We start from the raw sequence: 17,625 nt of genomic DNA on the forward strand, positions 1-17,625 counted from the left end.
AGACCAGTTTCAGAATGGGGGAAGGGGAGCAACCATGCTATGGCTGGCCCACATCCAGTGAAATGAAGCAGGAGCTTATATGCTCCAGAAGTCACCTCCTGTTTGTGGAACCCACTTATTGCTTTAAAAACCAATGTTTAGCAATATATATTTTTCATCCTTGTGAAGATCCCAGCTTTGATCAAAGATTCAAGTGTGCTTCATATGATGATTATATGCCATCAAATTGGTTTTGACTCTTAGCAACCACATAGATAGATTTTTCTCCATGACATTCCATCCCTAACCTGTTCTTTCAAGTTGTTGGGAAACGGGTGCTCTCATCGCCAGCATAACTGAATCCATCCTTGCTGCTGGTCAACCTCTTCTTCTCTGTCCTTCCACCTATCCCAGCATTAGAGCCTTTTCCAGAGAGCTAGGTCTTCACATAATGTGTCTAGGATAATTTGAGCCTGGTCATAAAAAAATACTTGGTTTTTAGTGATTCATCCTTTAAGCCTATTTGTACTGCATATAGATAGGCTTAAAGGACGAATCACTAAAAACCAAGGATTTTTTTTTCTTTCATAATAAATGAGAATATCTCAAGGATTTGTGTTTCCATTACATGGATTTACATAAGGAATTGTCTCACCAAAAGATACATTTGTCCATTATCTTATGGAAACATTTTCTGGACTTAGGCTGTGTGGGATAACATTGCAGTTACCAGTAAGTCACTAGTTCATATATCTGGTGTTCATATAGTATGGTGATCACAGAGGTAAAATGAGCCCTGTAACAGGAAAACTGGAAAAGAAAAAAAAAGATAAGTGGAGAAACTAACTATGACTATTCAGTGTCCTTTTAGTCTGTTGAATAAATTCCCACAATCCCCAATCAGCATGAATGTTGAAATCAACTATATATACAGACAACCATCTTGGGGAAGTTTTCTTTAAAAAAGGCTTTAAAGGAGCTCGGTGGAAAATAATTTTAAAAATTGTGCTTAAAATAACTGTTTAACCACACCAAAGCTATTCCAACAGCAAAAAGTTTCAGGACAAGCGGAGATCTCTACTTGGTCTGTCGAATAATCATGTAGCACACACTTCAATACATCACATTGGCTTTCAGGAATACATGTTGAGGCTAGACCTGCCCCTTGCTGGTTATCTGGTTTTTTAAGGTTAGCCATATTAGTACACTAGAAAGCATTTTAGTGTGTTTAGTACTAATAATCCAGGCACTAAGATCATGAGTAACCATCATCATCCCATACCAGTACACAGCAGATTGAAGGCCTGTTCACTGAAGTTGGTAGATGTTTTTCAATGTCAACAGATGGTTTTTGTCCAGAGCTAGGAGAGAGCAATTGGGCCATATCACCCAGTCATCTAGGTGAGGCCTGGGTCTCCCTGTTCCTACTCCAGCACCTTAACTACTACACCATGCTGGCTCTCAATTACTATTTTTATAAAATCATGTATATATATATATATACATATATATATACATGATAAAAAGAACCACAAATTCTGTAAAGAAAAATGTTTTATTTAAAGTCTTAAATACCATCACCAGAATGAATTTGATTTACATTGATTGGTATTCATCAAAAGGCCTAGTCTGCCTTTTCACTCCCAACCTTGATTCCCTTTACTTTTAAAACAGACTATGTACAAGACAGCTGTGGTCACTGGAAGTATGCTATTTACATGACTAAATTATAAGCAGCGCTGCAGACATGTGAATATTAAAAAAATACAATCAAAAATAAATACTGCATAATGACCAGATATGTACACACTTTCCATATGGTCATGTCCTCCTTGTCTGAATTAGAAATAATTTTATAGGAATATGCATAAAGTGTGCACCCACTGCATATCACAGTATCAGGAAAAGAGTCGTACACTTTAAAAATGTTTTTATTTTTAGGGATTAATGCATGTATTAGTAGTCATTGATTGCTCATACACAGGTGATTAAATTATTTCAGTCAATACATTTTTACCAATTGTCATTAACCTATACATAATCTTGTAAAAGAACAATTATCCTTCTGATCTAGGTAATTCTTTTATGAATGCAAAAGGGCCTGGTACATAAATCGAACTCCTGTCCACCAGGATTTCCCTTGGGGTGCAGGTGCTGTTTGAGATCACTGCATGGGTACAATTCACCAAGCCTTTTGACTTGTATAATTCCATTCACATTCAATGGTACTCATGCACGGTACATGGGCAAACCTGAAGGAGTCTGCTCATAGTCCTGTTTTAAAATTGCACCATATAAAAGAAATGGCAGTATACCCATTTTTCCTTTTGCCCTCCTATAATTCATGTCCATACAGGGATATGTAAATACAAAATTAAAATATTCATGAGTATGGCCTTAAATTAATAGTTGTACATATTAAAATATTATTGCAATGCCTCATCATTAAACAATAGGTCTGTAAGGCATCTAAAGATACAGGAAAAAAGGATGATGTACTTCAACATTAACAAGTTACATATCCTTTCATCAGGAGAAAATGAGATCTCAGCTTAAAATTATCCACCTTTCCAGTGACTCAAAATTACCTGATATAGGAAGTGGGTTGGTTGCTTCAAATATCTGCAGCATTTGCATTTTAGGTTCTTGGTGATGGGTGTCAAAATTAGTAAATGTTATGTATATTGTTTAAGGCGTTTAAGAATTGAAAAAAAAACCCTGCAATCTCTTCAGGCGTGTAATTACCACTAATAGAAAGATTAAATAGATACAGGACTGTAGCTCAAATTATGACTTGAATGTCAAGTTCATATTCACTGATTTCCCATCCCAGTTTATGAAAACTGAACAGAATAGTTTAATAGGTAACAATTTATTTGGCTCAATGGAAGTGATAAGATGCTGATATTTACCAAGACTGTTCCATGTTATTTATCTAGAAATGATAGTTCAACCTCTGAATGAATGATGCTGGTGCTGAAAACAAATTTATTGAAGACATTTTACAAATGGCCACATGATTCCAGTATTTTGCTGTAGAATTCAATTTGAAGGTGAGAGGGAAAAGTTTTCATGCACTGTACAATAAACAGCAAAAAGTTCAATTTGTTATCAAATACATGCTGAATTATTGTAATGTACTCCCCAAGCCATGTTGCAAAATTCTTTTCAACATGCTTGAAAAAAGTTCTTCAACAATGTTTTCCTCAAAGATTTCAGAAATGCAGAATCAGTCTGTATCCCTGAATCAAATAGGGAGCTTAAGAGTAGTAAGTCAAAAAGTAGCAATTTCGAAGGATAATGATCGTCCTGGGAGCCAGGACAGCAACGAGAGGGCAAAAGGAGGATGGGGGAAACAAGAAGGGAAAGAAGTGTACAATTTGCACATATTGTTGAACTTTACAAGGCTTGTACCTTTTGCATTTAAATAAATTTAATATATTACATTTAATTTCTTGTCACATAAACATAATTTGAGTATTTGCTAGAAATTATTAATTTTCATTGTTGTCTGCAAAAACACAGACCATGATTGGTTTAAAGAATGATAACTTGGTGTGTCTATCACCCTGTTGCATTCTCTCCCTTTTAAAACCATGCACTAGTGAAATTTATTTTTAAAAATAATATAAATTGTTGAAAATGGCTGATTTATTCTTTTTTTTTTTTTTGCAAGTTGCAGCCCCAAGAAAATAATTTTAAATGTTCAGCATAATTTGTGTCCATGCAAAAAAGTGTCTTTAATTCATACAGTACAGTATAGCCACAGAATTTTACTTTTCACTTAGTCCACGCTGGATTTGACTCTATAGTAGCCGGAGTTACAAAACCTGCCACTCTAAGTCTTCAAGCTTTCTGATAAGGCAAGTTTCCTCTGCTGTTAATGAATGCAATGACAGCTCACTTTTCTTTTCTCTTCTCTTCTTCTAATGATCTGCAGTATGACTTCTTTGGGTAGCTCCATATTTCTGTGGCATAACCAGGCTTGGGAGGGTGCGGGCAGAAAAGGGCCAATAAAGAAAAGGGAACAAGAAAATAGACGTGCCATTGAAAGGGATTCTAGTTGCATCAGACAACTTGATTCTTTAGTTTAATCCATGGCTTCAAATTGGATTAAAAGTTGAGTGTCACTGAACTCCAAACCATTCAGTTCTTCCAGTTCCACTCCTTCACCTGAGGACTTCCTTTAGAGCACAATGTGTGCAACTTCCTCTGAGAATACAGGATCGCTTTCTAGCCCTAGAGACAGGCTCCAAAGACGCAACATTAAGCATGCAGTGTTACCAGAGCTTGCGACCTGTTAATATTTTTTGTAACGCTGGTTGCTATGATAAAGTTCACAGCTGCTATGAGCGAGCGTACGACGGTCCTGTTGAACTTTCAAGAGATGATTGGGAAGCCCTTCTTGTAAGAGGGGCCAAAGTTGGATCTACTAGGGACGAAGGAGGGAAAAGTTTGAACCAGCCAATCACCATATTGGACAGGTCCAGTTCTTCTAAAAGTATCTGTGCTACTCCCATAAACGATTTATGATCCATACGTCCATAGTCTCCCCATACAATAATCTGTTGGATTAAAAAGAAAGAATACCTTTTAAGGAAGTGGCAAAGGTAATGCAATATTTTATCTAGAATAGCTCTAAGATGAATAGACTGATACGTGGTCTATTCAAGAAAAACATGAGCTGGAAATACTGTTTGGGATCCAAATTACTTTAGCTCAAGTTCATTTCAAGTATCCTGGGTCTTTCCCAATTTCATCTTCTGTCTGAGCCATATTATGATGCACCAAATGTTCCTCTAAACAGTTCCCTTAACATTTGGAGAATAGAATGGTCTTAGATAGCTCATGTTACATTTTATCTCAGATGAAGACTAGAATTTAGGTTCTAATAGAGGTGAATCCAAACAGAATTCTCTTCGTAATTTAAAATATGGATTGATACATTTGCTTACATCAAAAAGACTTGCAAAGTACATTTGCAAATGCAAAAGGATATCCCAAAGATACAGTTAACACTATCCAGGGTTTAACTCTAAAATCCTAAAAATGCAATTCATTATCAAATCAAAGCACATTCATTTGATTTTACCAGCAGCTGGCATGTGGAGCAAGCAATAACTCAAAACCTAGCTACCCTACTGGAACGCTCGGAATATGTCTGATAATAACTCCCTTCCTGGCAAACTTTGTAGCAGGGTTGCAATCAAAGGTGCACAAATATCTCTACAAAAATGAGAGTTCAAAAAGAACATGAGTCACTGATTCCACCTTTTATCTATAGCAAGAGGTAAATAGAACCAAAATAGTGCTACGATAAAGTAAAGACTCCAACTCCAAGCTAAACCTCTGATGATTTCCTGGACAAGTTCATGTACTTTTCTTGGCAAAAATTCCGAAGTAGTTTGCCACAGCATTCTTCTGAAGTGTTCTTCTTTCCACTCCAACCTTCAGGCCTGGAGTCTCCTGGTCATCTCCTATCCAGCAAAGGTTGGTTGATATTACAATATCTGTCCCTTGATAGTTCTCAAGCTAGTACCTTAAACTGGACCAGTGTAAAGACTTGAAGATAGTTCAGTACTGTAATACTGGATACATAAAAGGTAGGATATTATCTGAATTTAGGTCCTCTCATACCGGAATGACTAGTAATCTGTCTTGAATCTCTTTACAGATCTATCTCCTACATTTCTTGTTTAATAAACTCTGAGATTTTCAGGACCTGACACAAAATGATGAATGTAAAAAATAAATTAAGTTGGAAGGTGTTTATCCATTCTCTTCCAAAATAGATTTAAATTTATTATCCCAAATAATTGTTTAAAATTTAAAATATGGTCATATGAATGATAATCTGAAAGGAACTCCCATTAACTTCAGCATTAAGTTTTCACCAATTACGTTATGTAGACTTTTAATCTGCAGTCTTGGATTTAATTTTTATTTGCTGCAGTTTCCAATCATATTGTTATATTGTACTTCTATTTACAGTGGGGCAAAAAAGTATTTAGTCAGCCACCAATTGTGCAGGTTCTCCCACTTAAAAAGATGAGAGAGGCCTGTAATTTTCATCATAGGTATACCTCAACTATGAGAGACAAAATGAGAAAAAAAATCCAGAAAATCACATTGTCTGATTTTTAAAGAATTTATTTGCAAATCATGGTGGAAAATAAGTATTTGGTCACCTACAAACCAGCAAGATGTCTCGCTCTCACAGACCTGTAACTACTTCTTTAAGAGGCTCCTCTGTCCTCCACTCGTTACCTGTAGTAATGGCACCTGTTTGACCTTGTTATCAGTATAAAAGACACCTGTCCACAACCTCAAACAGTCACACTCCAAACTTCACTATGGCCAAGACCAAAGAGCTGTCGAAGGACACCAGAAACAAAATTGTAGACCTGTACCAGGCTGGGAAGACTGAATCTGCAATAGGGAAGCAGCTTGGTGTGAAGAAATCAACTGTGGGAGCAATAATTAGAAAATGGAAGACATATAAAACCACTGATAATCTCCCTTGATCTGGGGCTCCATGCAAGATCTTACCCTGTGGGGTCAAAATGATCACAAGAATGGTGAGCAAAAATCCCAGAACCACATGGGGGGACCTAGTGAATGACCTGCAGAGAGCTGGGACCAAAGTAACAAAGGCTACCATCAGTAACACACTACGCTGTCAGGGACTCAAATCCTGCAGTGCCAGATGTGTCCCCCTGCTTAAGCCAGTACATGTCTGGGCCCGTCTGAAGTTTGCTAGAGAGCATTTGGATGATCCAGAAGAGGATTGGGAGAATGTCATATGGTCAGATGAAACCAAAATAGAACGTTTTGGTCTAAACTCAACTCGTCGTGTTTGGAGGAGAGAGAATGCTGAGTTGCATCCAAAAAACACCATACCTACTGTGAAGCATGGGGGTGGAAACATCATGCTTTGGGGCTGTTTTTCTGCAAAGGGACCAGGACGACTGATCTGTGTAAAGGAAAGAATGAATGGGGCCATGTATCGTGAGATTTTGAGTGAACACCTCCTTCCATCAGCAAGGGCACTGAAGATGAAACGTGGCTGGGTCTTTCAGTATGACAATGATCCCAAACACACCGCCCGGGCAATGAAGGAGTGGCTTCGTAAGAAGCATTTCAAGGTCCTGGAGTGGCCTAGCCAGTTTCCAGATCTCAACCCCATGGAAAACCTTTGGAGGGAGTTGAAAGTCTGTGTTGCCCAGCGACAGCCCCAAAACATCACTGCTCTAGAGGAGATCTGCATGGAGGAATGGGCCAAAATACCAGCAACAGTGTGTGAAAACCTTGTGAAGACTTACAGAAAACGTTTGACCTCTGTCATTGCCAGCAAAGGATATATAACAAAGTATTGAGATGAACTTTTGATATTGACCAAATACTTATTTTCCACCATAATTTGCAAATAAATTCTTTAAAAATCAGACAATGTGATTTTCTGGATTTTTTCCCCCATTTTGTCTCATAGTTGAGGTATACCTATGATGAAAATTACAGGCCTCTCTCATCTTTTTAAGTGGGAGAACTTGCACAATTGGTGGTTGACTAAATACTTTTTTGCCCCACTGTAGGTCACAGCAGGAGGGGGCATCTAGCTGACCTTGGCTAATTTTGGAAAAATTAATCAGGGTTGGTCCTGATTAGCACAAGAATGGGAGACCACCATTAAATCTCAAGGCTAGAGAGTGTTTGACTACAAGAATAATGCTGTTTTGTTCCCTTCTACAAAGGGAAAGATAGCAAGAGTGAATATAAAAACTACAGAGAATTCATTTCTGAAGTGTGTCTAGGAAGGTGTTTGGCAGAATTCTGATAGAAAAGGTACAAGAAGCGACAATGGCCAAAATTTAGGAAATGCAGTGCAGCTTTATACCATGTAGTGATGCACATATTATATTTTTGCCCTTCAAATTATCATTAAGACCCACATGAATGTAGCAAGAAAATTATGTTTGCTGATTTAGTGAAAGTGTGTGATAAAATAAAAAGGCTGGAATTATGGAATATTTTAGATGACTGTGGAGATGAAGGGTGGTTGCTGAACGCCGTAAGAGTGATATATGTTAGAAAGAAAGCATGGGTGAGAATAAATGGAATGCTTAGCAAATGGTTGGATATTGAGCAGGGAGTAAGATGAGAATGTGTGTTGCCCCCTTGGTTATTTAATGTATTGATAAATAAATGTATAAGAATACTAGTGATGTCATTAGCAGTGAGTTGGTTGGGATGTGAATTTTGTGTAGCTTTGTATGAAGATGATACTGTGTTGGCTGAGAACCCAAATGTTTTGCAGTGAATGTATGGTTGTATGATGCAACAAGGAATATAGATCTGAAAATGAATGTATCCAAGGTCAAGGCAGTTGTGTATAACAAGAAAATTGAGTCAACTCTGGCAAGTTATATATAAATGGCAAAAGACTAGAACAAGTAGATAAGTTGTGTACTTTGGTAGATGAAAAAAATGGATTAAGAAATGTTCAGATGTGCAAAGATAATAGGCAGCAGATAGTATAAGGTATGTTATAAGAAATAAATATTTGAAAGAAAAGCAAGAATGACTGTGTTTCTCTCCAGTTTGTTATATGAAAGTGGAAGTTGATATGTCAGGAGAAATATAAAAATAAGTTGAATGCAGAGCAAATGGGTTACTTAAAAGGTATGAGTGGTAAAACAAGAAGGTAGAGTAAAAAAAATGATTGGTTGGTAAATGAATGTATATCGAATACAAAACAAAGTAACCGGTATTAAATTCTTATTCTTACTAGTTTTGGGCACATAGAGAGGTTGAATGAGGAGAAATTCCAAAACCAATACAGATAGTCCTCACTTAATTACCACAATTGGGACCAGAATTTAGGTTACTAAGTGATGTAGTTGTTAAGCAAATCATCATGTAACCAGACCCAATTTTACAACCTTTTTTGCAGTGGTTGTTAAGCAAATCACCTGGTCGTTAAGTGAATCATATGGTAGTTAAGTTCCCCATTGATTTTGCTTGCTGGCAGCTGGCTGGGAAGGTTGCAAGTGGCAATCACATGACCCCTGGACACTGCAATCGTCATAAGTGCAAGCTGATTGCCAAGTGCCCAGATCATGATCATGAGGCCCTTGGGGCACTGCGATGGTCATAACTTTGGGCACTGGTCATAAGTTACTTTTTTAGCACTGTCATAACTTCGAGCAGTCGCTAAATAAATGGTAGTTAAGCGAGGGCTACCTGTATATGAAAGAAGAGCAAATAGGTTGGAAAGGGAAAGGCTGAGGCTGGATGGAGTTGATGAGATCCTCAAAGAGAGGTGAGAAGTTGAAAGAACAGAAAGAAATGCATGAAATAGGGAATGGAAGTGGTTGGAACTAGGTTACAACCTGTCCTTTGCAAGACAGAAAGCTTTGGGGAAGCACAGTAAATTGCAATAGTGTAAACTAATTTCCTTTTCTTTATCTCATGCCTTTAATTTCTTTAGTTTATTATTTCTTTCTCCTTTTCTGCACTCTGCATAAAACTGTTTATCTCAAATGGGAATAGCAGGATGGATATGTATACATTTATGTTAAATATTTATGTGAAAGCCAGGTAGGATATTATTCGTTTTTAAGGTTGAAAGTGGATTAGCATAATACAGAGCTTAAAACATTATTATGCCATAAAACAGCTGGGAGGGCGGCCAAGGGAGGTTAGCCTTAGCTAAATTAAATTAATATCCTAAAGCAGGCTAGGCCATAACCAGCCAAGAAAAACTACTTGCAATTGAGGCAGAAAAGAATTGAAGGACAGGTGAAAGGCATGTTGCCTAAGTGGAACTTAGCAGCTAGTACCAGCTACTCCCCCTTGCCTACCCACCCCCACCTCAAACTCTGCTTGAAACTCAGGCTGTTCTTTTCTTGCAGGGCTGCGTGGGGGGTTGCCTAAGGAAATCACCTATTTGGGAAACACTTCAGGGGCTTCTTTCTAGTTTTGTAGGGAGCAACCAGAGATGAAACATTATCAGGAGACAGCTATAGCATAAGGAGTGCAACACATCTTGAGAAGCTCAGTGGGTAAGCACACAGCTATGCCAATTACATGATGGTGAGTGATGAAAAAGAGGCTTAATTTGCAACTTTAATAATGTCTCAAGTAGCCATCCAGCAAACCTTCTACACCACTTCGTGCCAAGATGTACATTGCTTTTGTTGCAGTAGCTAGTGAGGTGTTCAGTGCACCATATGGTTCATTACAATATGTAGAATTAATTTAAATTCTAAAGGCCAAGATGGTGAAGAAGAGTTTCACTGCTATACTGCCTACAATGTTCCCTCCTGACCCTTGCTCATCTTAATTTTTTTGAGCTAGCTGAAGCAGATGGTGAAGCTCTTTGCATGATGGAGTGGTGTCGCTGCCTTAAAAGGGATGATGGTGTTCCACTCCTGTAAAAACTCTCCATTTAGAAGTTTATGGTAAATAATTCGCAGATGCTTCTACAGTTATCACTGTAACTAGAGGCCTAACTGTCTTCTGTAGTTAGGGATGCCTGTTACCGACCTTAGCTGACTGAGCAGCTGTGTCCTTCCTGAAGAGGAATAGTCTAACCACAGTTGTCCAAGTGCTAATGATCTATCATGTCTAGATATGAGTGGGGCACTCATGCATATATTACATCTGTGCTGAAACAACTGATGTTTCGTTTTGTTTTGCTTTTTGTGCCTTCAAGTCAGTGTTGATTCCTGGTGACTGCCTGGACTAGTCCCTGGCAACATTGTCAGAAGGGGTTTGCCACTGCATTTTTCTAGGGCTGAGAGAGAGTGACTGGCCCAAGGTCACGCAGCTGGCTTTGTGCCGAAGGCAGGACTAGAATTCATAGTCTCCTGGTTTTTTTCCTCGTACTTTAACAATAACCCCAAATGGGCTTTTGAAACAATTGTACTAGCCGCAAATTAGCTCCAATTGCTGGCTTATTAGCTACTATTCCTGCTATTAATTAGCTTCCAAGCCATCACCGGCATGTGAAAACTCTGAACAGCTTGGGAAAAGAAATCTAGTAATACTTTCCACACAGCAGGTGTTGGAAGGCAAATACAGGAAAATCCCCTTTGCTGAACAAAGATGCCCCTATGATGTAGGTACAACAGAACCACAGCCCATGTTTTGATATACTGCCAGTATTACAGAGACTCTCTTTGTAGCTGATTTCCCCACTCCCTTCTAAATTCCCAGGACAATTCTGTGTTCCTAAACAATGCTAAGTTTTGTTATACCATGTAAACTCTGCCCTGCTATGAGTAGTCATAATAAGGTCTATTCATCCCCAACCGTAACATTTAGTAGAATGCCTTCTCTACTATACACTTGTTTAACCACTGAGCTTCTCTAGGGAGGCCCTATTAACAGTGCCATTAATTGTCATCTTATGATCACTTGCAGATGGGCCTCCTTGATGGCGCTGCCTTCTCTTTGGAATGGTTTTCCCCCACGTTTGAGGGCGCTTGCCTTTATATTGGCTACAAAGTCCTATCTTTTCAGGAAGGTCTTCCCTGTATAAATAGTAGAGACAAATGTTTATATATTTGTATTAATTTACTTATTCCTCTTCCATTCATTTTAATATGCATATTTTATATTAACAGGGTTTTTGTTGAACAGGGTTTTTTTTTCAGTTTGACTGTGAAATATTTTATGGGAAGCAGTATATAAATTTTTAAAAATAAACAAATAAATACAATTAATCTGCATGGTAATGATGCAAATTACCTGCAAAACTTTCCCTTGGGGGTTCTCTTCGAATGACAATAGCTGCTGGTAAAGAGGTTCCAGCGTTTTTCTTGCCACCTTTGTTTTCTTTTTGGCTATACAGACTCCATTTTCTAATAGATACACCTTTACATATGGTGCTTTGGAGGGGAAAATATAAAGAACTGTTAAGAAGACAATTTCCACATTAGCTACACCCTTGAGCAATTAATAATATTTAGCCAAGAAGTGCTTCAACTGAATATATCTTCACACAGTATGGTGCATTTATGAGTCACCAAAATGAATTACTTGTGCAAGCTTTTCTTTCCTTCCTTTGTCCCCCTTCCCTAGCATTGGGGATAAGCAAATACTAGTAGTATTGCTTCAGGGTTCAATAGATGAGGTCTCCTGTACTAAGCAAAGCAGAAGGGCAATTCACAGTTGTAGCTCTGGATCCCAAGAATACTAAGACTTTTCATGCATATGTCCATGTAGCATTACTGACGTTCTTAAAACAGTTTTATGATTTACTATATTAATTTCATATATCAAAACTGGAACAGAATTAAGCAAGTTGAATTCAAAAAAGTAATACACTGTATTATTGCAGATGTCATCTCTAAAGAAGACAGCCTTACAGGGAAGTTCAGTAGTGTAAAGCCTAGGCTACTATAACTAAAGTAGGTAGTAGTTCTTTTACAAGTCAGTATAACAAACAGATTGCTCATATGCTATCACAGCATTTATCGTTCTGGGAGCTAAGCATACGTCTCTTACCTGGCAGTGTCTTTGAACCTGGTTTTACAACAAGGCCTCGTGCTCTTATTATTTCCACTTCCAATTGTCCCTTTTTGTCCATCATTCCAACTTGGATATCACCTAAGGAGACAAAAAATGCAAGTACTTAAATGAAAAGCAGATACAATTATTCAAAGTAAATCCCTGTTGCCTATTACACACACACACACACACACACACACACACACACACAGAGCACCTGTGGTCATATAAATAGACCTTAAAGTAAATACTTAAATAATTAATCTGTACCTCATCATTAACTCACTTAGTTTAACTGAAATTATATCTGATCACTCCTGATTGCATTAGATTCTTACTTACATATTATAATTAATGGACTGAACAATAGATTTTAAATTTCTACGATAAGAAATTTATAGCATGGACAGCAGTTCTCAACTGGGGGCCCTAGGATATTTCAAGGGGGCCACAGTTGAAAAACATATAACAGAGGGCCATGGCATGTGTCAAGGGGGCCACAGAAAAGCAATGTGTATTATACTGCAAATACTGTCCAGTAGACACTAGAAAAGGCACCAGTTATTGACCCATGTCTGTATCCATAACAGGACCTGGACAGGGGGCCACAGGAGAAAAACAAGTTGGAAGGGGGCCACAGGAGAAAAAAGGATGAGAAACACTGCTATAGGATACATTTTCCCGAAGTAAAGCCTGATCAACAAGCTAATGGTGAAAATAACTCCACTGGTTTTCCTTAATATACAATATACAGTGGTACCTCTACTTACGAACACCCCTACTTATGAAATTTTCGAGATACAACCAGCTCCGGCCCCAAAAATTTACCTCTACTTACGAACTTGCCTCTACTTACGAACCGGATCCGCGGCCATTTTCCCTGCTGCCACGTGGTCGTGGCTTCCTGTGGGCGAGATCGCGGTAGCAAGGAGACGTTCGGTGAGGCTTGTGGTGTGTTTTGTGGTGTTTGGAAGGTTTTTGTGGCGTTTGGAAGGTTTTTGAGGTTTAAAAATAAAATGCATATGTTTCAGAACTGTTTAGCCGTATTTACATTGAACCTTATGGGGGAAATTTACCTCGGGGTGCGACCAAATTCGGAGGGCGGAACGGATTAACCGTATTTACATTGAACCTTATGGGAAAATTTACCTCGACTTGAGACCAACTCGAGTTGCAACCAGAGTCACGGAACGGATTAAGTTCATAACTGGAGGTACCACTGTATATTGTTAAAACATTTACCAGTTATTATATTTATATATATAGTTGAATTTCATATCATATGAGAATACTGGCAATTAATAATTGTTTTTGTGCAAGGAGATTGTCCAGAGTGGACTCTGGACAGCATACAAAACTAGAGAAAACATAAAAACAGCTAAAACATTAAATCAAATAGACAGCCCAGGCTAAAATAATCTAATAGACAGCAAAATCAACTTAACAAAATAGGGGCCATTGAACAAATAATAAACATCAACACCAGGTCTGGGACTAAAGCCAGGTTTTCAAAGCTTTCCAGAATCACAAAGGAGAGAGGGCACTGTTTTTATCTCTGGGGGGATGCTGTTCCAGAGGGTGGGGGCCACAGCAGAGAAGACACGCTTCCTAGGTTCCACAAGATGACAGGTTTAATGGAGGGGACCTGGCGTGCACCCACTCCGCTGGAATGTACCGGGCAGGCAAAAATAATTGGAGACAAGCAGTCCCTCAGATATAGAAGTGCCTTTAAAAAAAAAAAAATGAATAGATACTTGCTATGAGAAAGTTGTAAAACAGAAAAGGTGGGAAAACAGATCAAGCAAATTATTGATCAAGAGCAATTATTAATTGCCAGTGCACTCATAAGTGATGAAATTCAGCCATATATCTAATTATAATTGTCCATAAAAGCACTGTTATGTTTTCTAGATGTTAGATACTCACAACTGCAACAGTGTTAAGGTGGTGGATTAGGAGAGAGAAGACCCAGGTTTTAGTCCTCCCTTAGACACAGAAGCCACTTTAGGTCAGCCTCTCTTTCTTAGTCCTAATGAGCTAATGAAGTAGTCGAAAGAAAATCCCTTGTCAGTTTGTGCACTGATAGTTTTGCTGTAAGAACTAGGCAAGCATGATGCAAAAACAAATGGAACTTGTGACCATCCAGGGCAAATGCTAAGAACAACAACAACGGATAGTCATAATCACCCTGAGATGGGATTTTGTGTGTGTGTGTATATATATATGTATAATTGGTGTTTGCCTTCCTCTTCAAATGTAATCTAAGTCAAAACTATTCCAACAAATCTAAAGTGAATATAGCTGGTTGACCAAGCAATTCAATTTGAATTTAACTATTCACATGTCAAAATTTCTTACCCATTGCAGGAGTAGCCAGGGTCTGGCGCCCAACAAGCTGTGCAGGGCCAAGTCCATCCAGAAAATCACTGAATTGGCTATCTGCTGCCAACCGCACACCAGGAAAGATCAAACTAACAGAAAGCACATTTCTTTTTAATAATATGGTTCTAACACAAAGATCCACAAATTATATTATAAACCTGGGCAACAATAGTTATGTTCCATTCCATATATATTGTACATTTACAAATAAATAAATGGCATTTTATGGCACAATAAGACATTTATTATTGAATATGCTGTCTTTTCTTATTTTATTTGATATCAAAAATATTTGTGATCATATTACTTGGCTTCTGATCTGGGACCAAAAGATTCTAACTTGCTTATATGAAAAAATTATTACATTCTGAAAGCTTGTGAACATTTCTCACATTGTTTAATGTATGTTACAATGTTGTAAATGTGCTTTAAATTGATAATACAATTGATTAAAAGAGTTACCCTATAGTTTCTGAAAAGAACCAAACTGGACAGAATACATTTCCTGCCTATATTTTCAGTCAAATACTGAATTTAAATGTTGCCAATTAAAGATTTGTCATGTTTGCTGTTCCTCTACTCTGAACAGTATTTCATTTTCAAGAGTTACTGTAAGCCTCTTTCAAATTATAAGTGTGAAGAATGACACTGAGTGAAAACAAGAGTTTGCCTTTACCTAAGCATATTCCTTAGAATATTACGAAATGCCCTGCATTTGTGGATGGAGCTACTATGATGTCTTCCTTATTTTTTAAGTAATCTGCCATTTTGACTGGCTGAAAAGATAGTTGACTCAACATAAAGTATTTCTTTCTCACTGTCATTGTCACTGGCTTGCTTTAATCTCCTGTTTATCTCCTGACTCTTCAAATGTATATTGCTCAAGGCAGCTAACTTCATACATACATAACAATGTCTAAACAGAGGCAGCAAAAGTTAAGATGGCAGTCATGGTGGTGCAACAGAAGCCCTGCCCCTTTTGTGCAGGTATGTGACACTGATGCAGGTACAAAAAGTGTAGGCTTTGATTGCACTGCAGCAACCATCATCTTGACTTTTTGATCCTCCTGCAGATGCCACTGTCCTTCTATAACAGCCTTTTCCTATTTGGTGCCTTCCAAATGGGTTGAACTGGAATCCCCATCATTCCCTTCTATCATGTCTATTGGGTATGATAATGGCTTGGCATGCCAGGAACTGTTGTTGAGGAAAAAGGATAGGCTAAATTCCATGTCTCACTAAATACAGTGGTATGCATGCCCTTCTTTTCTTATGTTACACTTGTAAAGAATGTGACAGCCTTATCTATCTGGCAGCCAGTCCAAAAAGCTGGTCCTGCAATTAGCATTGTGGGATGTAGGAAAATTCAGCAGGGAGAAGGGTAGCTGGTGGAAATCTGGGTACTCTCATCATCACCATCTGATAGCAAAAGTATCAACCACTCAGGTGATGAGCTCTGCTGACTAAGATCTATGAAAACAATATAACTGACCAAAATGATGTACTTGTCTATATAAATTCTTGTTTGAGATGAAGCCCTAGTATCATATGCGTGCATGCATGCATGCATGCATGCATATAGATAGATAGATAGATAGATAGATAGATAGATAGATAGATAGATAGATAGATAGCATATTTATGTACTGCCACAAAATGGTTATAAGGATTATTAAAAAAAATTATATTCCATATTCAATTAACATCACCAACATTTAGAGTGATGTATGTTCATGTGCAATGGTGTGATCTTAAACCCGATTTAAATCAATTACATTTGTTTTAAAGAGATTTACTTACAGTTACAATCATGACTTACTTTCCCTCAGAGCTATAACTGTTCATGCTGCCATCTGTAGACTCTCTGCTGGCCTGACGTGTCATCCAATTCCTCATCTCCACAGCCAACCCAGTTTCTGTGCTTCTCTGTACTGTACTCTTCAACTTTTTACCACCTGCTTCTAAAAAAAAAGTTAAAATGCTTAGCTGTATCAAGTATCCAAATAAATAGAAATACATTTAAGTAGCCAATATAAAGACAGAAATTCAGAGCTGTACTATTCTGAAATAACATCAAAAATGCTTACAATACACTATTTTAATGATGCTTCTTATAGTAATCATACATGTATGATTTTCAAACTTAAATGTGCACAGTCAACCAGATCTTCATTGTATGCCTGAAAATAATTTTGCCTGGGTAATTAGATTTTCCACGTAGCAATAAAATTGGAAAATATAAAGCTCTCATGGTAGTTATTGTAATAACCATTGCATTAATGGAAAGAACATTATACAGAGTAGCTTTATAGTGTAAACTGGTTTAGGCATAAATAATTATATTTGGACTAAGAATTATCTTTTTACCTAGTCAGTAGAAACTACAAAAAGATAGTGAAACAAGATATGGTATATGTACTTTGCATTTGTTGCTTAAATTCTTCATGTGCATTTCTTTATTAGATTTATATCTCACCTTTCATTCAAGAACTCAAGGAGGTATATATAGCATTCCCTCCTCCTATTTTCCTGAACAACCTCTAAATCTAGTTAAGTTAAACAATGGGCACTGGAAGAATACTATTGTCAGAACATATTCTCTCTTTCGTGCAGCCTTTGTGTACACAGAGTCCCTATATACCTCCTATTTCAGCATCAGATATTGCTTAATCTAATGTACTCAGGAATTTTCAAGCTAGAATCAGATAAGATATTGAAGCAAGTTTCTGTACAACAAAACTTGTATTATAA

The 17,625-nt window shown here is 37.6% G+C and overlaps 1 protein-coding gene across 7 annotated transcripts in view; it reads right to left on the reverse strand.

The window, feature by feature from the left end:
• Positions 1 to 1,564: 1,564 nt before the first annotated feature.
• Positions 1,565 to 17,625, reverse strand: part of RIMS2 (regulating synaptic membrane exocytosis 2) — a 350,682-nt gene continuing 334,621 nt past the window's right edge. For all 7 annotated transcript variants that reach the window (XM_088149058.1, XM_088149054.1, XM_088149056.1 and 4 more), the window contains 5 exons: positions 16,694 to 16,835; positions 14,851 to 14,963; positions 12,490 to 12,591; positions 11,731 to 11,870; positions 1,565 to 4,544 (listed from right to left, as the gene is read on the reverse strand). In XM_088149058.1, coding sequence (XP_088005184.1) covers positions 4,326 to 4,544; positions 11,731 to 11,870; positions 12,490 to 12,591; positions 14,851 to 14,963; positions 16,694 to 16,835 — 716 coding nt within the window. In that variant the 3' untranslated portion in view covers positions 1,565 to 4,325. The remainder of the gene's footprint in view (positions 4,545 to 11,730; positions 11,871 to 12,489; positions 12,592 to 14,850; positions 14,964 to 16,693; positions 16,836 to 17,625) is intronic.

This window comes from Python bivittatus, unplaced genomic scaffold, assembly GCF_059951505.1.
Source record: "Python bivittatus isolate LINGU-HERP-01145 unplaced genomic scaffold, Pbiv_v1 ctg000590_np1212, whole genome shotgun sequence".
Taxonomy (NCBI): domain Eukaryota; kingdom Metazoa; phylum Chordata; class Lepidosauria; order Squamata; family Pythonidae; genus Python; species Python bivittatus.